This window comes from Salvelinus alpinus, chromosome 2, assembly GCF_045679555.1.
Source record: "Salvelinus alpinus chromosome 2, SLU_Salpinus.1, whole genome shotgun sequence".
NCBI lineage: Eukaryota > Metazoa > Chordata > Actinopteri > Salmoniformes > Salmonidae > Salvelinus > Salvelinus alpinus.
Genome location: NC_092087.1, coordinates 117,820,756 through 117,845,040, shown reverse-complemented (window position 1 = coordinate 117,845,040; position 24,285 = coordinate 117,820,756). Strand labels below are relative to the sequence as shown.

The following is a 24,285-nucleotide window of genomic DNA, read 5'->3' as shown; positions in this document are numbered from 1 at the left end:
GTAGATCACTGATACCCAACATATATTAGATATACAGTACCAGACTATACTAGTAGATCACTAATACCCAACATATATTAGATATACAGTACCAGTCTATACTAGTAGATCACTAATACCCAACATATATTAGATATACAGTACCAGTCTATACTAGTAGATCACTGATACCCAACATATATTAGATATACAGTACCAGACTATACTAGTAGATCACTAATACCCAACATATATTAGATATACAGTACCAGACTATACTAGTAGATCACTAATACCCAACATATATTAGATATACAGTACCAGACTATACTAGTAGATCACTGATACCCAACATATATTAGATATACAGTACCAGTCTATACTAGTAGATCACTAATACCCAACATATATTAGATATACAGTACCAGACTATACTAGTAGATCACTAATACCCAACATATATTAGATATACAGTACCAGACTATACTAGTAGATCACTAATACCCAACATATATTAGATATACAGTACCAGTCTATACTAGTAGATCACTAATACCCAACATATATTAGATATACAGTACCAGTCTATACTAGTAGATCACTGATACCCAACATATATTAGATATACAGTACCAGTCTATACTAGTAGATCACTAATACCCAACATATATTAGATATACAGTACCAGTCTATACTAGTAGATCACTAATACCCAACATATATTAGATATACAGTACCAGTCTATACTAGTAGATCACTAATACCCAACATATATTAGATATACAGTACCAGACTATACTAGTAGATCACTGATACCCAACATATATTAGATATACAGTACCAGACTATACTAGTAGATCACTGATACCCAACATATATTAGATATACAGTACCAGACTATACTAGTAGATCACTAATACCCAACATATATTAGATATACAGTACCAGTCTATACTAGTAGATCACTGATACCCAACATATATTAGATATACAGTACCAGTCTATACTAGTAGATCACTAATACCCAACATATATTAGATATACAGTACCAGTCTATACTAGTAGATCACTGATACCCAACATATATTAGATATACAGTACCAGTCTATACTAGTAGATCACTGATACCCAACATATATTAGATATACAGTACCAGTCTATACTAGTAGATTACTAATAACCAACATATATTAGATATACAGTACCAGTCTATACTAGTAGATCACTAATACCCAACATATATTAGATATACAGTACCAGACTATACTAGTAGATCACTGATACCCAACATATATTAGATATACAGTACCAGTCTATACTAGTAGATCACTAATACCCAACATATATTAGATATACAGTACCAGACTATACTAGTAGATCACTAATACCCAACATATATTAGATATACAGTACCAGACGATACTAGTAGATCACTAATACCCAACATATATTAGATATACAGTACCAGACTATACTAGTAGATCACTGATACCCAACATATATTAGATATACAGTACCAGACTATACTAGTAGATCACTAATACCCAACATATATTAGATATACAGTACCAGACTATACTAGTAGATCACTGATACCCAACATATATTAGATATACAGTACCAGACTATACTAGTAGATCACTGATACCCAACATATATTAGATATACAGTACCAGACTATACTAGTAGATCACTGATACCCAACATATATTAGATATACAGTACCAGACTATACTAGTAGATCACTAATACCCAACATATATTAGATATACAGTACCAGTCTATACTAGTAGATCACTAATACCCAACATATATTAGATATATGGTACCAGACTATACTAGTAGATCACTGATACCCAACATATATTAGATATACAGTACCAGTCTATACTAGTAGATCACTAATACCCAACATATATTAGATATACAGTACCAGTCTATACTAGTAGATCACTAATACCCAACATATATTAGATATACAGTACCAGACTATACTAGTAGATCACTAATACCCAACATATATTAGATATACAGTACCAGTCTATACTAGTAGATCACTGATACCCAACATATATTAGATATACAGTACCAGTCTATACTAGTAGATCACTAATACCCAACATATATTAGATATACAGTACCAGTCTATACTAGTAGATCACTAATACCCAACATATATTAGATATATGGTACCAGACTATACTAGTAGATCACTGATACCCAACATATATTAGATATACAGTACCAGTCTATACTAGTAGATCACTAATACCCAACATATATTAGATATACAGTACCAGTCTATACTAGTAGATCACTAATACCCAACATATATTAGATATACAGTACCAGACTATACTAGTAGATCACTAATACCCAACATATATTAGATATACAGTACCAGTCTATACTAGTAGATCACTGATACCCAACATATATTAGATATACAGTACCAGTCTATACTAGTAGATCACTAATACCCAACATATATTAGATATACAGTACCAGTCTATACTAGTAGATCACTAATACCCAACATATATTAGATATACAGTACCAGTCTATACTAGTAGATCACTAATACCCAACATATATTAGATATACAGTACCAGACTATACTAGTAGATCACTGATACCCAACATATATTAGATATACAGTACCAGACTATACTAGTAGATCACTGATACCCAACATATATTAGATATACAGTACCAGACTATACTAGTAGATCACTAATACCCAACATATATTAGATATACAGTACCAGTCTATACTAGTAGATCACTGATACCCAACATATATTAGATATACAGTACCAGTCTATACTAGTAGATCACTAATACCCAACATATATTAGATATACAGTACCAGTCTATACTAGTAGATCACTGATACCCAACATATATTAGATATACAGTACCAGTCTATACTAGTAGATCACTGATACCCAACATATATTAGATATACAGTACCAGTCTATACTAGTAGATTACTAATAACCAACATATATTAGATATACAGTACCAGTCTATACTAGTAGATCACTAATACCCAACATATATTAGATATACAGTACCAGACTATACTAGTAGATCACTGATACCCATCATATATTAGATATACAGTACCAGTCTATACTAGTAGATCACTAATACCCAACATATATTAGATATACAGTACCAGTCTATACTAGTAGATCACTAATACCCAACATATATTAGATATACAGTACCAGACTATACTAGTAGATCACTAATAACCAACATATATTAGATATACAGTACCAGACTATACTAGTAGATCACTAATACCCAACATATATTAGATATACAGTACCAGTCTATACTAGTAGATCACTAATACCCAACATATATTAGATATACAGTACCAGTCTATACTAGTAGATCACTAATACCCAACATATATTAGATATACAGTACCAGACTATACTAGTAGATCACTAATACCCAACATATATTAGATATACAGTACCAGTCTATACTAGTAGATCACTAATACCCAACATATATTAGATATACAGTACCAGTCTATACTAGTAGATCACTGATACCCAACATATATTAGATATACAGTACCAGACTATACTAGTAGATCACTAATACCCAACATATATTAGATAAACATATATTAGATATACGTACCAGTCTATACTAGTAGATCACTAATACCCAACATATATTAGATATACAGTACCAGTCTATACTAGTAGATCACTAATACCCAACATATATTAGATATACAGTACCAGTCTATACTAGTAGATCACTGATACCCAACACAAATATGTAGCGAGGACCAGCCAACGAGAGCATACAGGTCACAATGGTGGTATATGGGGCTTTGGTGACAAAACGGATGGCACTGTGATAGACTGCATCCAGTTTGCTGAGTAGGGTATTGGAGGCTATTTTGTAAATGACATCGCTGAAGTCAAGGATCGGTAGGATGGTCAGTTTTACGAGGGTATGTTTGGCAGCGTGAGTGAAGGAGACTTTGTTGCGAAATAGGAAGCCGATTCTAGATTTAATTTTGGATTGGAGATGTTTAATGTGAGTCTGGAAGGAGAGTTTACAGTCTAACCAGACACCTAGGTATTTGTAGTTGTCCACATATTCTAAGTCAGAACCGTACAGAGTAGTGATGCTAGACGGGCGAGCAGGTGTGGGCAGCGAATGGTTGAAGAGCATGCATTTAGTTTAACTAGCATATAAGAGCAGTTGGAGGCCACGGAAGGAGAGTTGTATGGCGTTGAAGCTCGTCTGGAGGTTTGTTAACACAGTGTCCAAAGAAGGCCAGAATGTATACAGAATGGTGTGGTCTGCGTAGAGGTGGATCAGGGAATCACCAGCAGCAAGAGAGACATCATAGATGTATACAGAATGGTGTGGTCTGCGTAGAGGTGGATCAGGGAATCACCAGCAGCGAGAGAGACATCATCTCTCCCCTTTTCAACTTCCTCGTTTAGTTTTCTCAGAGTAGTTGCTGACTTATGCTGTTCTAACCCATCCCCCACACACACACACACACACACTCACACTCACACTCACACTCACACTCACACACACACACACACACACACACACACACACACACACACACACAGTTTCTAAACTGGGACCGACCACAAAGGTCGGATAGAATTTCTGCGGAAAAATGTGTTCAGTGGTGAGGACAGAGAAAAGGGCAGAGAGAGAGAGAGACTGAAACAGAGAGAATGGGAAAGAGGGAGGAAGAGAAAGGGGGGCAAGGGAGAGCAGATGGAAAACACATGCTGCAGGGTGGAGGAGGGGAGGAAAGAGGAGGTGAATAGGAGGAGGAGGAGGAGGAAAGAGGAGGAGGAGGAAAGAGGAAGAGGGGAAGAGGAGGGGGAAAGAGGGGCTGGGGAAGAGAAGGAGGAGGAGGAAAGAGGAGGAGGGGAAGAGAAGGAGGAGGAGGAAAGAGGAGGAGGGGAAGAGAAGGAGGAAAGAGGAGCTGGGGAAGAGAAGGAGGAGGAAAGAGGAGGGGGTAGAGAAGGAGGAGGAAAGGGGAGGAGGGGTAGAGGAGGAAGAGGAAAGTGGAGGAGGGGAAGAGGAGGAGGAGGAGGAAAGAGGAGGAGGGGTAGAGGAGGAGGAGGAGGAGGAAAGAGGAGGAGGGGTAGAGGAGGAAGAGGAAAGAGGAGGAGGGGAAGAGGAGGAGGAAAGAGGAGGAGGGGTAGAGGAGGAGGAGGAGGAGGAAAGAGGAGGAGGGGTAGAGGAGGAAGAGGAAAGAGGAGGAGGGGAAGAGGAGGGGCAGGAGGAGGAAAGAGGAGGAGGAGGAGGAAAGAGGAGGAGGGGTAGAGGAGGAAGAGGAAAGAGGAGGAGGGGTAGAGGAGGAGGAGGAGGAAAGAGGAGGAGGGGTAGAGGAGGAGGAGGAGGAGGAAAGAGGAGGAGGGGTAGAGGAGGAAGAGGAAAGAGGAGGAGGGGAAGAGGAGGAGGAGGAGGAAAGAGGAGGAGGGGTAGAGGAGGAGGAGGAAAGAGGAGGAGGGGAAGAGGAGGAGGAGGAGGAAAGAGGAGGAGGGGTAGAGGAGGAGGAGGAAAGAGGAGGAGGAGGAGGAGGAGGAGGAGGAGGAAAGAGGAGGAGGGGTAGAGGAGGAGGAGGAGGAGGTAAGAGGAGCTGAGGAAGATGAGGAGGAGGAGGAAGGAGGACGAGGGGAAGAGAAGGAGGAGGGAAAGAGAAGGAGGAAAGAGGAGCTGAGGAAGAGGAGGAGGAGGAAAGAGGAGGAGGGGAAGGCGAGGTGGAAAGAGGAGCTGGGGAAGATGAGGAGGAGGAGGAAAGAGGACGAGGGGAAGAGAAGGAGGAGGGAAAGAGAAGGAGGAAAGAGGAGCTGAGGAAGATGAGGAGGGGTAGAGAAGGAAGAGGGAAGTGGAGGAGGGGAAGAGAAGGAGGAGGAGGAAAGAGGAGGAGGGGAAGAGGAGGAGGAGGCAAGAGGATCTGACCCTGTCTGAGGAGACTCTAATCTGACCCTGTCTGAGCCCCTAATACACCCCCCCCCTCTCTCTCCCGGCTGAGAGAGGAGACTCTAATCTGACCCTGTTTGAGGAGACTCTAATCTGACCCTGTCTGAGGAGACTCTAATCTGACCCTGTTTGAGCCCCTAATACACCCCCCCTCTCTCCCAGCTGAGAGAGGAGACTCTAATCTGACCCTGTCTGAGCCCCTAATACACCCCCCTCTCTCTCCCAGCTGAGAGAGGAGACTCTAATCTGACCCTGTCTGAGCCCCTAATACACCCCCCCTCTCTCCCAGCTGAGAGAGGAGACTCTAATCTGACCCTGTCTGAGGAGACTCTAATCTGACCCTGTCTGAGGAGACTCTAATCTGACCCTGTCTGAGCCCCTAATACACCCCCCCCCTCTCTCCCAGCTGAGAGAGGAGACTCTAATCTGACCCTGTCTGAGGAGAATCTAATCTGACCCTGTCTGGGCCCCTAATACACCCCACCCCCCTCTCCCAGCTGAGAGGGGAGACTCTAATCTGACCCTGTCTGAGGAGACTCTAATCTGACCCTGTCTGAGGAGACTCTAATCTGACCCTGTCTGAGAAGACTCTAATCTGACCCTGTCTGGGCCCCTAATACACCCCCCCTCTCTCTCCCAGCTGAGAGAGGAGACTCTAATCTGACCCTGTCTGAGCCCCTAATACACCCCCCCCTCTCTCCCAGCTGAGAGAGGAGACTCTAATCTGACCCTGTCTGAGCCCCTAATACACCCCCCCCTCTCTCCCAGCTGAGAGAGGAGACTCTAATCTGACCCTGTCTGAGGAGACTCTAATCTGACCCTGTCTGAGCCCCTAATACACCCCCCCCCCTCTCTCCCAGCTGAGAGAGGAGACTCTAATCTGACCCTGTCTGAGGAGACTCTAATCTGACCCTGTCTGAGGAGACTCTAATCTGACCCTGTCTGAGCCCCTAATACACCCCCCCCTCTCTCCCAGCTGAGAGAGGAGACTCTAATCTGACCCTGTCTGAGCACCTAATATACCCCCCCTCTCTCCCAGCTGAGAGAGGAGACTCTAATCTGACCCTGTCTGAGGAGACTCTAATCTGACCCTGTCTGAGCCCCTAATACACCCCCCCGCTCTCTCCCAGCTGAGAGAGAAGACTCTAATCTGACCCTGTCTGAGGAGACTCTAATCTGACCCTGTCTGAGCCCCTAATACACCCCCCCCCCTCTCTCCCAGCTGAGAGAGGAGACTCTAATCTGACCCTGTCTGAGGAGACTCTAATCTGACCCTGTCTGAGCCCCTAATACACCCCCCCCCTCTCTCCCAGCTGAGAGAGGAGCCTCTAATCTGACCCTGTCTGAGCCCCTAATACACCCCCCCCTCTCTCCCAGCTGAGAGAGGAGACTCTAATCTGACCCTGTCTGAGGAGACTCTAATCTGACCCTGTCTGAGCCCCTAATACACCCCCCCCCCTCTCTCCCAGCTGAGAGAGGAGACTCTAATCTGACCCTGTCTGAGGAGACTCTAATCTGACCCTGTCTGAGCCCCTAATACACCCCCCCTCTCTCCCAGCTGAGAGAGGAGACTCTAATCTGACCCTGTCTGAGCCCCTAATACACCCCCCCCTCTCTCCCAGCTGAGAGAGGAGACTCTAATCTGACCCTGTCTGAGCCCCTAATACAACCCCCCCCCCTCTCTCCCAGCTGAGAGAGGAGACTCTAATCTGACGCCTGTCTGAGGAGACGTCTAATCTGACCCTGTCTGAGCCCCTGAATAGCACCCCCCCCCTCTCTCCCAGTCCTGAGCCAGAGGAGACGTCTACACTCTAGACACCTGTCTGAGTGAGACTCTAATCTGACCCTGTCGTTGAGGAGACTCATAATCTGACCCTGATCTGAGGCCCTTAATACACCCCCCCTCTCTCACCAGACTGAGAGAGGAGACTACTGGAATCTGACCCTGTCTGAGGAGACTCTAATCTGACGCCTGTCTGAGCCCCTAATGCGCCCTCCCCCCCCTCTCTCCCAGCTGAAGAGAGGAGACTCTAATTCTGTTTACCCTGTCTGTATGGAGACTCTAATCTGACGCCTGTCTGAGCCCCTCATGCGCCCCCCCCCCTCTCTGCCCAGCATGAAGAGAGGAGACTCTAATCTGACCCTGTCTGAGGAGACTAATCCTGTACCCTGTCTGAGGAGACTCGTTAATCTGACCCTGTCTGAGCCCCTAATACACCCCCCCACTCTCTCCCAGCTGAGAGAGGAGACTCTAATCTGACCCTGTCTGAGGAGACTCTAATCTGACCCTGTCTGAGCCCCTAATACACCCCCCCTCTCTCCCAGCTGAGGGAGGAGACTCTAATCTGACCCTGTCTGAGGAGACTCTAATCTGACCCTGTCTGAGCCCCTAATACACCCCCCCTCTCTCCCAGCTGAGAGAGGAGACTCTAATCTGACCCTGTCTGAGGAGACTATAATCTGACCCTGTCTGAGCCCCTAATACACCCCCCTGCTCTCTCCCAGCTGAGAGAGACAGTGACGTCACCAGAGAAACGTGGAATGAGTTTCTCTAAATGAAAGCAGTCCTCTCCTCTTTCCTGTCCTGTTCCAGAGGAAGCGTCACACCCCAGACACCGCTAGTGGTTGGTAGCTTTGTCGTTAAGGTGCTCATAGGAGTTGAAATAAGGTCCCGGTACACAGAGTTCTTCATCAGACCAGAAACACTACTGGAACTTCCTGTATTGTGTCAAACTCGTTTGTTTGGGTGTTCTTGTGCCTTTACAAGTTATGAGCTGTATGAAGAGATGAGGTCAATTCTGTTTACCATTATAGATGTCACCTCATTCGGGTTCTGGTGGATGTTCTAGAAAAGCTCTACAAGGCTCTAGTTCCAGGTTGTTGTTGTTCTTACCTTGTAAGGTTCTAGTAAGGTTAAACTAGGATAGTTCCACTAAGGTTGTGTTGCTCCTATCTTCCCCGGTAAGGTTCTAGTAAGGTTCCACTAAGGTTGTGCTGCTCCTATCTTCCCTGGTAAGGTTCTAGTAAGGTTCCACTGAGGTTGTGTTGCTTCTATCTTCCCCAGGAAGGTTCTAGTAAGGTTCCACTAAGGTTGTGTTGCTCCTATCTTCCCCGGTAAGGTTCTAGTAAGGCTCCACTAAGGTTGTGTTGCTCCTACCTTGCCTGGTAAGGTTCTAGTAAGGTTGTGTTGGTCATATCTTCCCTGGTAAGGTTCTAGTAAGGTTCCACTAAGGTTGTGTTGCTCCTATCTTCCCTGGTAAGGTTCTAGTAAGGTTCCACTAAGGTTGTGTTGCTCCTATCTTCCCTGGTAAGGTTCTAGTAAGGTTCCACTAAGGTTGTGTTGCTCCTATCTTGCCTGGTAAGGTTCTAGTAAGGTTGTGTTGGTCCTATCGTCCCTGGTAAGGTTCTAGTAAGGTTCCACTAAGGTTGTGTTGCTCCTATCTTCCCTGGTAAGGTTCTAGTAAGGTTCCACTAAGGTTGTGTTGCTCCTATCTTGCCTGGTAAGGTTCTAGTAAGGTTCCACTAAGGTTGTGTGGATCCTATCTTCCCTGGTAAGGTTCTAGTAAGGTTCCACCAAGGTTGTGTTGCTCCTATCTTCCCTGGTAAGGTTCTAGTAAGGTTCTAGTAAGGTTGTGTTGGTCCTATCTTCCCTGGTAAGGTTCTAGTAAAGTTCCACTGAGGTTGTGTTGGTCCTATCTTCCATGGTAAGGTTCTAGTAAGGTTCCATTAAGGTTGTGTTGGTCCTATCTTCCATGGTAAGGTTCTAGTAAGGTTCTAGTAAGGTTGTGTTGGTCCTATCTTGCCTGGTAAGGTTCCACTAAGGTTGTGTTGGTCCTACCTTGCCTGGTAAGGTTCCACTAAGGTTGTGTTGCTGCTATCTTCCCTGGTAAGGTTCTAGTAAGGTTCTAGTAAGGTTGTGTTGGTCCTATCTTGCCTGGTAAGGTTCTAGTAAAGTTCCACTAAGGTTGTGTTGGTCCTATCTTCCCTGGTAAGGTTCTAGTAAGGTTCCACTAAGGTTGTGTTGGTCCTATCTTCCCTGGTAAGGTTCTAGTAAGGTTCCACTAAGGTTGTGATGGTCCTATCTTCCCTGGTAAGGTTCTAGTAAGGTTCCACTAAGGTTGTGATGGTCCTATCTTCCCCGGTAAGGTTCTAGAAAGGTTCTAGATAGGTTGTGTTGCTCCTATCTTCCCTGGTAAGGTTCCACTAAGATTGTGTTGCTCCTATCGTCCCTGGTAAGGTTCTAGTAAGGTTCCACTAAGGTTGTTAGATGCACTATTGTAAAGTGGTTGTTCCACTGGACATCATAAGGTGAATGCACCAACTTGTAAGTCGCTCTGGATAAGAGCGTCTGCTAAATGACTTAAATGTAAATGTTAAATGTTGTGTTGGTCCTATCTTCCCCGGTAAGGTTCTAGATAGGTTGTGTTGGTCCTATCTTCCCTGGTAAGGTTCTAGTAAGGTTCCACTAAGGTTGTGTTGGTCCTACCTTCCCTGGTACGGTTCTAGTAAGGTTGTGTTGGTCCTACCTTCCCTGGTAAGGTTCTAGTAAGGTTGTGTTGGTCCTATCTTCCCTGGTAAGGTTCTAGTAAGGTTCCACTAAGGTTGTGTTGGTCCTACCTTCCCTGGTAAGGTTCTAGTAAGGTTCTAGTAAGGTTGTGTTGCTCCTATCTTCCCTGGTAAGGTTCCACTAAGATTGTGTTGCTCCTATCTTCCCTGGTAAGGTTCTAGTAAGGTTCCACTAAGGTTGTGTTGGTCCTATCTTCCCCGGTAAGGTTCTAGTAAGGTTCTAGATAGGTTGTGTTGCTCCTATCTTCCCTGGTAAGGTTCTAGTAAGGTTCCACTAAGGTTGTGTTGGTCCTACCTTGCCTGGTGGAGACGTTCCTCTCGTTGCCGGCGGTGAGAACCACCTGAGGGTGACTCTGCTCCAGAGAGAACATCTCATCCTTCCCCACACGGCTGTTCTTCCCGCTCTTCATGGTCCCGCTCGGCCCCGACGGCGCCAGGTAGCGCCCGGAACAATCCCTGAAGGCCACCTTCCCGGAGCGGAACTCCAGCGTGTATCCGGTGGTTTTGTCGGGCGCGGACTCCAGGCTGCCGTCGTTCTTCAGGAAGCGGTTATCAGACGTCTGAAGATGGTAGCGTTGGTCCAGGAACACCAGGGTGACCAGAGAGTCAACCCCCCACGGGACGTCACGGTCTATAGAGACCTCAGAGTGGTCGGGGTTAGAGGTCAGGTGGGCGTAACGCTTCCTGGCCAGGCTGAACAGGTTCACCTGGGGGGTGGGAGGGGTTAGAGGTCAGGTGGGCGTAACGCTTCCTGCCCAGGCTGAACAGGTTCACCTGGGGGGGCGGGGTTAGAGGTCAGGTGGGCGTAATGCTTCATGGCCAGGCTGAACAGGTTCACCTGGGGAGGGGTTAGAGGTCAGGTGGGCGTAACGCTTCCTGGCCAGGCTGAACAGGTTCACCTGGGGGGTGGGAGGGGTTAGAGGTCAGGTGGGCATAACGCTTCCTGGCCAGGCTGAACAGGTTCAACCTGGGAGGGGGGGGTTAGAGGTCAGGTGGGCGTAACGCTTCCTGGCCAGGCTGAACAGGTTCACCTGGGGGGGGGGGGGGGTTAGAGGTCAGGTGGGCATAACGCTTCCTGGCCAGGCTGAACAGGTTCACCTGGGGGGGGTTAGAGCTCAGGTATGCATAATGTTTCCTGGCCAGGCTGAACAGGTTCACCTGGGGGGGGATTAGAGGTCAGGTGGGCATAATGCTTCCTGGCCAGGCTGAACAGGTTCACCAGGGGGAGGTTTGGACGCTGGGTGATGTGTGTGTGTGTGTGTGTGTGTGTGTGTGTGTGTGTGTGTGTGTGTGTGTGTGTGTGTGTGTGTGTGTGTGTGTGTGTGTATGTGTGTGTGTGTGTGTGTGTATTAGTTACCTGGGGATGCATGGCCAGGTGGACACACCACTTCTCTGCTGCTGATACTGTCTGGAACAAACACACACACACATCCTGTTTACACACACACATCCTGTTTACACACACACATCCTGTTTATACACACACATCCTGTTTACACACGTTACACACACACATCCTGTTTATACACACATCCTGTTAATATACACACATCCTGTTTATACACACACATCCTGTTTACACACACACATCCTGTTTATACACACATCCTGTTTATACACACATCCTGTTTATACACACATCCTGTTTACACACATCCTATGTTTATACACACACATCCTGTTTATACACATTACACACACATATCTTTGCTCGCAGGTCTGCATACCCACATCCACCCCCACACACAGAGAAAAAACATTTTAGTGCCCCCTATTTAGAGACAGGGAGTCAATGCTGAGACCAAGGTGTCTTTATTTAGACAGGGAGTCAATGCTGAGACCAAGGTGTCTTTATTTAGACAGGGAGTCAATGCTGAGACCAAGGTGTCTTTATTTAGACAGGGAGTCAATGCTGAGACCAAGGTGTCTTTATTTAGACAGGGAGCTACCCCAAAGATAAATATAGTTTACTGAACTAAACTACCCTAAAGATAAATATAGTTTACTGAACTAAGCTACCCTAAAGATAAATATAGTTTACTGAATTAAACTACCCTAAAGATAAATATAGTTTACTGAACTAAACTACACTAAAGAGAAATATAGTTTACTGAACTAAACTACCCTAAAGATAAATATAGTTTACTGAACTAAACTACCCTTAAGATAAATATAGTTTACTGAACTAAGCTACCCTTAAGATAAATATAGTTTACTGAACTAAGCTACCCTTAAGATAAATATAGTTTACTGAACTAAACTACCCTTAAGATAAATATAGTTTACTGAACTAAACTACCCTTAAGATAAATATAGTTTACTGAACTAAACTACCCTAAAGAGAAATATAGTTTACTGAACTAAACTACCCTTAAGAGAAATATAGTTTACTGAACTAAACTACCCTAAAGAGAAATATAGTTTACTGAACTAAACTACCCTTAAGATAAATATAGTTTACTGAACTAAACTACCCTAAAGAGAAATATAGTTTACTGAACTAAACTACCCTAAAGATAAATATAGTTTACTGAACTAAACTACTCTAAAGATAAATATAGTTTACTGAACTAAACTACCCTTAAGATAAATATAGTTTACTGAACTAAACTACCCTAAAGAGAAATATAGTTTACTGAACTAAACTACCCTAAAGATAAATATAGTTTACTGAACTAAGCTACCCTAAAGAGAATTATAGTTTACTGAACTAAACTACCCTTAAGATAAATATAGTTTACTGAACTAAACTACCCTAAAGAGAAATATAGTTTACTGAACTAAACTACCCTAAAGAGAAATATAGTTTACTGAACTAAACTACCCTAAAGAGAAATATAGTTTACTGAACTAAACTACCCTAAAGAGAAATATAGTTTACTGAACTAAACTACACTAAAGATAAATATAGTTTACTGAACTAAACTACCCTTAAGATAAATATAGTTTACTGAACTAAACTACCCTAAAGAGAAATATAGTTTACTGAACTAAACTACCCTAAAGATAAATATAGTTTACTGAACTAAACTACCCTAAAGATAAATATAGTTTACTGAACTAAACTACCCTAAAGATAAATATAGTTTACTGAACTAAACTACCCTAAAGAGAAATATAGTTTACTGAACTAAACTACCCTAAAGAGAAATATAGTTTACTGAACTAAGCTACCCTAAAGATAAATATAGTTTACTGAACTAAACTACCCTTAAGATAAATATAGTTTACTGAACTAAGCTACCCTAAAGATAAATATAGTTTACTGAACTAAACTACACTAAAGATAAATATAGTTTACTGAACTAAACTACCCTAAAGATAAATATAGTTTACTGAACTAAGCTACCCTAAAGATAAATATAGTTTACTGAACTAAACTACCCTAAAGATAAATATAGTTTACTGAACTAAACTACCCTAAAGATAAATATAGTTTACTGAACTAAACTACCCTAAAGAGAAATATAGTTTACTGAACTAAGCTACCCTAAAGATAAATATAGTTTACTGAACTAAACTACCCTAAAGATAAATATAGTTTACTGAACTAAGCTACCCTAAAGATAAATATAGTTTACTGAACTAAACTACCCTAAAGATAAATATAGTTTACTGAACTAAACTACACTAAAGATAAATATAGTTTACTGAACTAAACTACCCTAAAGATAAATATAGTTTACTGAACTAAACTACCCTAAAGATAAATATAGTTTACTGAACTAAACTACCCTAAAGATAAATATAGTTTACTGAACTAAGCTACCCTAAAGATAAATATAGTTTACTGAACTAAACTACCCTTAAGATAAATATAGTTTACTGAACTAAACTACCCTTAAGATAAATATAGTTTACTGAACTAAACTACCCTAAAGAGAAATATAGTTTACTGAACTAAACTACCCTAAAGAGAAATATAGTTTACTGAACTAAACTACCCTAAAGAGAAATATAGTTTACTGAACTAAACTACCCTTAAGATAAATATAGTTTACTGAACTAAACTACCCTAAAGATGAATATAGTTTACTGAACTAAACTACCCTAAAGATAAATATAGTTTACTGAACTAAACTACCCTAAAGATAAATATAGTTTACTGAACTAAACTACTCTAAAGATAAATATAGTTTACTGAACTAAACTACCCTAAAGATAAATATAGTTTACTGAACTAAACTACCCTAAAGAGAATTATAGTTTACTGAACTAAACTACACTTAAGATAAATATAGTTTACTGAACTAAACTACCCTAAAGATAAATATAGTTTACTGAACTAAGCTACCCTAAAGATAAATATAGTTTACTGAACTAAACTACCCTAAAGATAAATATAGTTTACTGAACTAAGCTACCCTAAAGATAAATATAGTTTACTGAACTAAACTACCCTAAAGAGAAATATAGTTTACTGAACTAAACTACCCTAAAGAGAAATATAGTTTACTGAACTAAACTACCCTAAAGAGAAATATAGTTTACTGAACTAAACTACCCTAAAGAGAAATATAGTTTACTGAACTAAACTACCCTAAAGAGAAATATAGTTTACTGAACTAAACTACACTAAAGATGAATATAGTTTACTGAACTAAACTACCCTAAAGCTACCCTTAAGATAAATATAGTTTACTGAACTAAACTACCCTAAAGAGAAATATAGTTTACTGAACTAAACTACACTAAAGATGAATATAGTTTACTGAACTAAACTACCCTAAAGATAAATATAGTTTACTGAACTAAACTACCCTTAAGATAAATATAGTTTACTGAACTAAGCTACCCTTAAGATAAATATAGTTTACTGAACTAAGCTACCCTAAAGATAAATATAGTTTACTGAACTAAACTACCCTTAAGATAAATATAGTTTACTGAACTAAACTACCCTTAAGATAAATATAGTTTACTGAACTAAACTACCCTAAAGAGAAATATAGTTTACTGAACTAAACTACCCTTAAGAGAAATATAGTTTACTGAACTAAACTACCCTAAAGAGAAATATAGTTTACTGAACTAAACTACCCTTAAGATAAATATAGTTTACTGAACTAAACTACCCTAAAGAGAAATATAGTTTACTGAACTAAACTACCCTAAAGATAAATATAGTTTACTGAACTAAACTACCCTAAAGATAAATATAGTTTACTGAACTAAACTACTCTAAAGATAAATATAGTTTACTGAACTAAACTACCCTTAAGATAAATATAGTTTACTGAACTAAACTACCCTAAAGAGAATTATAGTTTACTGAACTAAACTACCCTTAAGATAAATATAGTTTACTGAACTAAACTACCCTAAAGAGAATTATAGTTTACTGAACTAAACTACCCTTAAGATAAATATAGTTTACTGAACTAAACTACACTAAAGATAAATATAGTTTACTGAACTAAGCTACCCTTAAGATAAATATAGTTTACTGAACTAAACTACCCTTAAGATAAATATAGTTTACTGAACTAAACTACCCTTAAGATAAATATAGTTTACTGAACTAAACTACCCTAAAGAGAAATATAGTTTACTAAACTACCCTAAAGAGAAATATAGTTTACTGAACTAAACTACCCTAAAGAGAAATATAGTTTACTGAACTAAACTACCCTAAAGAGAAATATAGTTTATTGAACTAAACTACCCTAAAGAGAAATATAGTTTACTGAACTAAACTACACTAAAGATGAATATAGTTTACTGAACTAAACTACCCTAAAGAGAAATATAGTTTACTGAACTAAACTACACTAAAGATGAATATAGTTTACTGAACTAAACTACCCTAAAGATAAATATAGTTTACTGAACTAAACTATACTAAAGATTAATATAGTTTACTGAACTAAACTACCCTAAAGATAAATATAGTTTACTGAACTAAACTACCCTTAAGATAAATATAGTTTACTGAACTAAGCTACCCTTAAGATAAATATAGTTTACTGAACTAAACTAAAGATAAATATAGTTTACTGAACTAAACTACCCTAAAGATAAATATAGTTTACTGAACTAAACTACCCTAAAGAGAAATATAGTTTACTGAACTAAACTACCCTTAAGATAAATATAGTTTACTGAACTGAACTACCCTTAAGATAAATATAGTTTACTGAACTAAACTACCCTTAAGATAAATATAGTTTACTGAACTAAACTACCCTAAAGAGAAATATAGTTTACTGAACTAAATTACCCTTAAGAGAAATATAGTTTACTGAACTAAACTACCCTAAAGAGAAATATAGTTTACTGAACTAAACTACCCTAAAGAGAAATATAGTTTACTGAACTAAACTACCCTAAAGAGAATTATAGTTTACTGAACTAAACTACCCTTAAGATAAATATAGTTTACTGAACTAAACTACACTAAAGATAAATATAGTTTACTGAACTAAGCTACCCTTAAGATAAATATAGTTTACTGAACTAAACTACCCTTAAGATAAATATAGTTTACTGAACTAAACTACCCTTAAGATAAATATAGTTTACTGAACTAAACTACCCTAAAGAGAAATATAGTTTACTAAACTACCCTAAAGAGAAATATAGTTTACTGAACTAAACTACCCTAAAGAGAAATATAGTTTACTGAACTAAACTACCCTAAAGAGAAATATAGTTTATTGAACTAAACTACCCTAAAGAGAAATATAGTTTACTGAACTAAACTACCCTAAAGAGAATTATAGTTTACTGAACTAAACTACCCTTAAGATAAATATAGTTTACTGAACTAAACTACCCTAAAGAGAATTATAGTTTACTGAACTAAACTACCCTTAAGATAAATATAGTTTACTGAACTAAACTACCCTAAAGAGAATTATAGTTTACTGAACTAAACTACCCTTAAGATAAATATAGTTTACTGAACTAAACTACCCTAAAGAGAATTATAGTTTACTGAACTAAACTACCCTTAAGATAAATATAGTTTACTGAACTAAACTACACTAAAGATAAATATAGTTTACTGAACTAAGCTACCCTTAAGATAAATATAGTTTACTGAACTAAACTACCCTTAAGATAAATATAGTTTACTGAACTAAACTACCCTTAAGATAAATATAGTTTACTGAACTAAACTACCCTAAAGAGAAATATAGTTTACTGAACTAAACTACCCTAAAGAGAAATATAGTTTACTGAACTAAACTACCCTAAAGAGAAATATAGTTTACTGAACTAAACTACCCTAAAGAGAAATATAGTTTACTGAACTAAACTACCCTAAAGAGAAATATAGTTTACTGAACTAAACTACACTAAAGATGAATATAGTTTACTGAACTAAACTACCCTAAAGAGAAATATAGTTTACTGAACTAAACTACACTAAAGATGAATATAGTTTACTGAACTAAACTACCCTAAAGATAAATATAGTTTACTGAACTAAACTATACTAAAGATTAATATAGTTTACTGAACTAAACTACCCTAAAGATAAATATAGTTTACTGAACTAAACTACCCTTAAGATAAATATAGTTTACTGAACTAAGCTACCCTAAAGATAAATATAGTTTACTGAACTAAACTACCCTTAAGATAAATATAGTTTACTGAACTAAACTACCCTTAAGATAAATATAGTTTACTGAACTAAACTACCCTAAAGAGAAATATAGTTTACTGAACTAAACTACCCTTAAGAGAAATATAGTTTACTGAACTAAACTACCCTAAAGAGAAATATAGTTTACTGAACTAAACTACCCTAAAGAGAAATATAGTTTACTGAACTAAACTACCCTAAAGATAAATATAGTTTACTGAACTAAACTACCCTAAAGATAAATATAGTTTACTGAACTAAACTACTCTAAAGATAAATATAGTTTACTGAACTAAACTACCCTTAAGATAAATATAGTTTACTGAACTAAACTACCCTAAAGAGAATTATAGTTTACTGAACTAAACTACCCTTAAGATAAATATAGTTTACTGAACTAAACTACCCTAAAGAGAATTATAGTTTACTGAACTAAACTACCCTTAAGATAAATATAGTTTACTGAACTAAACTACACTAAAGATAAATATAGTTTACTGAACTAAGCTACCCTTAAGATAAATATAGTTTACTGAACTAAACTACCCTTAAGATAAATATAGTTTACTGAACTAAACTACCCTTAAGATAAATATAGTTTACTGAACTAAACTACCCTAAAGAGAAATATAGTTTACTGAACTAAACTACCCTAAAGAGAAATATAGTTTACTGAACTAAACTACCCTAAAGAGAAATATAGTTTACTGAACTAAACTACCCTAAAGAGAAATATAGTTTATTGAACTAAACTACCCTAAAGAGAAATATAGTTTACTGAACTAAACTACACTAAAGATGAATATAGTTTACTGAACTAAACTACCCTAAAGCTACCCTTAAGATAAATATAGTTTACTGAACTAAACTACCCTAAAGAGAAATATAGTTTACTGAACTAAACTACACTAAAGATGAATATAGTTTACTGAACTAAACTACCCTAAAGATAAATATAGTTTACTGAACTAAACTACACTAAAGATTAATATAGTTTACTGAACTAAACTACACTAAAGATAAATATAGTTTACTGAACTAAGCTACCATAAAGATAAATATAGTTTACTGAACTAAACTACACTAAAGATAAATATAGTTTACTGAACTAAACTACCCTTAAGATAAATATAGTTTACTGAACTAAACTACCCTTAAGATAAATATAGTTTACTGAACTAAACTACCCTAAAGATAAATATAGTTTACTGAACTAAACTACCCTAAAGATAAATATAGTTTACTAAACTAAACTACCCTTAAGAGAAATATAGTTTACTGAACTAAACTACCCTAAAGAGAAATATAGTTTACTGAACTAAACTACCCTAAAGAGAAATATAGTTTACTGAACTAAACTACCCTAAAGAGAAATATAGTTTACTGAACTAAACTACACTCAAGTAATTAGCTACACCGCTACATAGTAAAACAGTAGTGTGTAGTTCCAGGAGTTAGCTACACCGCTACATGGTAAAACAGTAGTGTGTAGTTCCAGTAGTTAGCTACACCACTACATGCTAAAACAGTAGTGTGCAGTTCCAGTAGTTAGCTACACCGCTACATGGTAAAACAGTAGTGTGTAGTTCCAGGAGTTAGCTACACCGCTACATGGTAAAACAGTAGTGTGTAGTTCCAGTAGTTAGCTACACCACTACATGCTAAAACAGTAGTGTGCAGTTCCAGTAGTTAGCTACACCGCTACATGGTAAAACAGTAGTGTGTAGTTCCAGTAGTTAGCTACACCGCTACATGCTAAAACAGTAGTGTGTAGTTCCAGTAGTTAGCTACACCGCTACATGGTAAAACAGTAGTGTGTAGTTCCTGTAGTTAGCTACACCGCTACATGGTAAAACAGTAGTGTGTAGTTCCAGTAGTTAGCTACACCGCTACATGGTAAAACAGTAGTGTGTAGTTCCAGTAGTTAGCTACACCGCTACATGGTAAAACAGTAGTGTGTAGTTCCAGTAGTTAGCTACACCGCTACATGGTAAAACAGTAGTGTGTAGTTCCAGTAGTTAGCTACACCGCTACATGGTAAAACAGTAGTGTGTAGTTCCAGTAGTTAGCTACACCGCTACATGGTAAAACAGTAGTGTGTAGATCCAGTAGTTAGCTACACCGCTACATGGTAAAACAGTAGTGTTTAGTTAGCTACTACCAAGCTACTCCTCAACATGGCACATAAACACAAGCACTACAGGCTATACACGTGCACACACACACTCCATCCTGGTCTCAGAGGATTTCCTACTATCCTGTACGGGGAAATCCAAAACACTTCATTTAGTATGATGTTACAGTTTCGTATGGTATGTAATTCATTTGTGGATGTCCATTGATCCATTTCATATGATACTGTATGATATGTTTTGAATTGCAATTCGTACAATATGTTACAAAATCCAATTAGCTAGGTGGCTAACTTTAGCTAGGCTAGGGGTTAGGGGTTAAGGTTAGGAGTTAGGTTAAGTTTACAGTTAGGAGTTAGGTTAAATGGTTAAGGTTTAGGAGTTAGGAGTTAGGTTAAGGTTTATGTCGTACAATATGTTACAAATTCCAATTTGTTGTGGCTAACGTTAGCTAGATGGCTAACATTAGCTAGGCTAGGGGTTAAGGTTAGGAGTTAGGTTAAATGGTTAAGGTTTATGGGTTAGGAATTAGGTTAAAGGGTTTTAAGGTTACGGGAAGGGTTAACATGCTAAGTAGTTGGCTAACTTTAGCTAGGCTAGGGGTTAGGGGTTAAGGTTAGGAGTTAGGTTAAAGGGTTAAGGTGTATGTGTTAGGAATTAGGTTAAATGGTTTTAAGGTTACGGGAAGGGTTAACATGCTAAGTAGTTGGCTAACTTTAGCTAGGCTAGGGGTTAGGGGTTAAGGTTAGGAGTTAGGTTAAAGGGTTAAGGTGTATGTGTTAGGAATTAGGTTAAATGGTTTTAAGGTTACGGGAAGGGTTAAGTAGTTGCAAAGTTTCGAAATAAGGTAAAATGTTCAAGTTGTCCATGATGAGATTCGAACACATAACCTTTCGGGTTGCTAGCTAAATGTTCATACACCACGACACATACACCCCAACCAACCAACCCCCGTCTGTCTTGTAACGATACCCAACTGTAACATATATTACTAATTTAAAATGTCCCCGATTTACGTTTCCTATGTTACGTCTCGTCTATGAAACCAGGATGATGACACAACTCATATATCAACCCCCAATACCTGAGCGAAGCAGCTGATCCGGTCTTCGCTTCCTCCCAGGTACCTCCCGTAGGGCTCCGACAGCAGCGACCAGCGGCCGTCATCATGCGCGGTTAACACGAACCTGCAGTCTTTACCTCGACACTCGCTCTCTCCGGTAACGTTCCCGTCTTTATCCGTACCCAGATACCGTCCGAGGTGTGACCGGAGGAACACCACGCTGCCGCTAGAGTCTCCCGCCGTGTCACCGGTGTTCTGCTCCAACGTCCACATCTGTTTCTTCTTCAGACTCGAGGCGGAGGCGTTGATTTTAAAACCAAACGTTTCAGCCGTGAGATATTTATTCCCCGCGTTAATCAGCCCGAGTTGGATCTGCAGCACGTCACCGCCGCCGGTAGAACCGCCATTAGAAGACATGATCCTTACCGAACCGTCCGTTCTGACCGGGGGGACCAGAGAGAGAGAGAGAGAAAAAGAGTTGCTGTGTGCGCGTGTGTGTGAGGAGGCTCCGGTAAATGTAGTGCGTGGATTGAACCAAAGGAGGTTCTTTGTGCTGTGTGACGGGGCTGTGGAGTTGGCACGCCGCTGGCTCTGTCCGCTGACTGCGGATACAGACAGACTCGGTGCTGCAGAGGATACAGGGCGAGGAGGATGGGCGAGAGAACTGCAGCGCGCACACACACACACACACACACACACACACACGCACACACGCACACACACACCACTTGCATGCAAATATCAACCTGACCCATCACTATGAATAGACAGTTACAAGTCGTTTATCTGGTAATCATTATTACACCGCTCAGGTTACAGATATGGATGGACAGAGAGAGGGAGATTGTAAAATACAACCCATATTTATGTTTATTTATTTTCCCTTTTGTACTTTAACTATTTGTACATCGTTACAACACTGTATATAGACATAATATGACATTTGAAATGTCTTTATTCTTTTGGAATTTCTGTGAGTGTAATGTTTACTGTTAATTTGTTATTGTTTATTTCACTTGAATTGAATTGAGAGAGAGAGACAGAGAGAGAGAGAGACAGAGAGAGACACAGAGAGACAGAGACAGAGAGAGACACAGAGAGAGAGAGACAGAGAGAGACAGAGAGAGAGAGAGAGAGAGAGAGATAGAGAGAGAGAGACACAGAGAGAGACAGAGAGAGAGAGAGAGAGAGAGAGAGAGAGATGGGAGGGCGTGGAACAGTTAAATAGGGTAGATAGACTATAGATACAGTAGCCTAGAGAGAGAGAGAGAGAGAGAGAGAGAGAGAGATGGGAGGGCGTGGAACAGTTAAATAGGGTAGAGAGACTATAGATACAGGAGCCTAGAGAGAGAGAGAGAGAGAGAGAGAGAGAGAGAGATGGGAGGGCGTGGAACAGTTAAATAGGGTAGATAGACTATAGATACAGTAGCCTAGAGAGAGAGAGAGAGAGATGGGAGGGCGTGGAACAGTTAAATAGGGTAGATAGACTATAGATACAGTAGCCTAGAGAGAGAGAGAGAGAGAGAGAGAGAGAGAGAGAGAGAGAGATGGGAGGGCGTGGAACAGTTAAATAGGGTAGATAGACTATAGATACAGTAGCCTAGAGAGAGAGAGAGAGAGAGAGAGAGAGAGAGATGGGAGGGCGTGGAACAGTTAAATAGGGTAGATAGACTATAGATACAGTAGCCTAGAGAGAGAGAGAGAGAGAGAGAGAGAGAGAGATGGGAGGGCGTGGAACAGTTAAATAGGGTAGATAGACTATAGATACAGTAGCCTAGAGAGAGAGAGAGAGAGAGAGAGAGAGAGAGAGATGGGAGGGCGTGGAACAGTTAAATAGGGTAGATAGACTATAGATACAGTAGCCTAGAGAGAGAGAGAGAGAGAGAGAGAGAGAGAGATGGGAGGGCGTGGAACAGTTAAATAGGGTAGATAGACTATAGATACAGTAGCCTAGAGAGAGAGAGAGAGAGAGAGAGAGAGAGAGATGGGAGGGCGTGGAACAGTTAAATAGGGTAGATAGACTATAGATACAGTAGCCTAGAGAGAGAGAGAGAGAGAGAGATGGGAGGGCGTGGAACAGTTAAATAGGGTAGATAGACTATAGATACAGTAGCCTAGAGAGAGAGAGAGAGAGAGAGAGAGAGAGAGAGATGGGAGGGCGTGGAACAGTTAAATAGGGTAGATAGACTATAGATACAGTAGCCTAGAGAGAGAGAGGAGGGGGGAGGAAAGAGAGAGAGAGGAGGGGGAGGAAAGAGAGAGAGGGAGGCAGCCAGATAGAGAGAAAGATTGTGTAGATATAGAGATACCTTCTGTACCATTTGTACATCATTACAACACTGTATATAGACATAATATGACATTTGTAATGTCTTTATTCTTTTGGAATTTCTGTGAGTGTAATGTTTACTGTTAATTTTTATTGTTTATTTCACTTTTGTATATTATCTACCTCACTTGCTTTGATAATGTTAACACATGTTTCTCATGCCAATAAAGCCCCTTTAATTGACTTGAATTGATTATAGAGAGATAGATAGTGTAGATAGAGATATAGATAGTGTAGATAGAGATATAGATATAGAGAATAGCCAGCAGCATACCACCCTGCATACCACTGCTGGCTTGCTTCTGAAGCTAAGCAGGGTTGGTCCTGGTCAGTCCCTGGATGGGAGACCAGGTGCTGCTGGAAGTGGTGTTGGAGGGCCAGTAGGAGGCACTCTTTCCTCTGGTCTAAACAAAGATCCCAATGCCCCAGGGCAGTGATTGGGGACACTGCTCTGTGTAGGGTGCTGTCTTTCGGATGGGACGTTAAAACGGGTGTCCTGACTCTCTGAGGTCATTAAAGATCCCATGGCACTTATCGTAAGAGTAGGGGTGTTAACCCCGGTGTCCTGGCTAAATTCCCAATCTGGCCCTCAACCATCACGGTCACCTAATTAATCCCCAGTTTA

The 24,285-nt window shown here is 39.9% G+C and overlaps 1 protein-coding gene across 7 annotated transcripts in view; it reads right to left on the bottom strand.

Annotated features, from left to right (window-relative positions):
- LOC139568449 (fascin-like) overlaps positions 1-22,407 on the bottom strand; it is a 42,632-nt gene extending 20,225 nt beyond the window's left edge. For all 7 annotated transcript variants that reach the window (XR_011673612.1, XR_011673613.1, XR_011673614.1 and 4 more), the window contains exons 1-3: positions 21,353-22,407; positions 11,900-11,950; positions 10,838-11,249 (exon numbers count right to left, since the gene is read on the bottom strand). Coding sequence is in view for 1 of the 7 variants with exons in the window: in XM_071390272.1 (XP_071246373.1) it covers positions 10,838-11,249; positions 11,900-11,950; positions 21,353-21,748 (859 nt within the window). In the remaining 6 variants the exon portion in view is untranslated. The remainder of the gene's footprint in view (positions 1-10,837; positions 11,250-11,899; positions 11,951-21,352) is intronic.
- Positions 22,408-24,285: the final 1,878 nt, after the last annotated feature.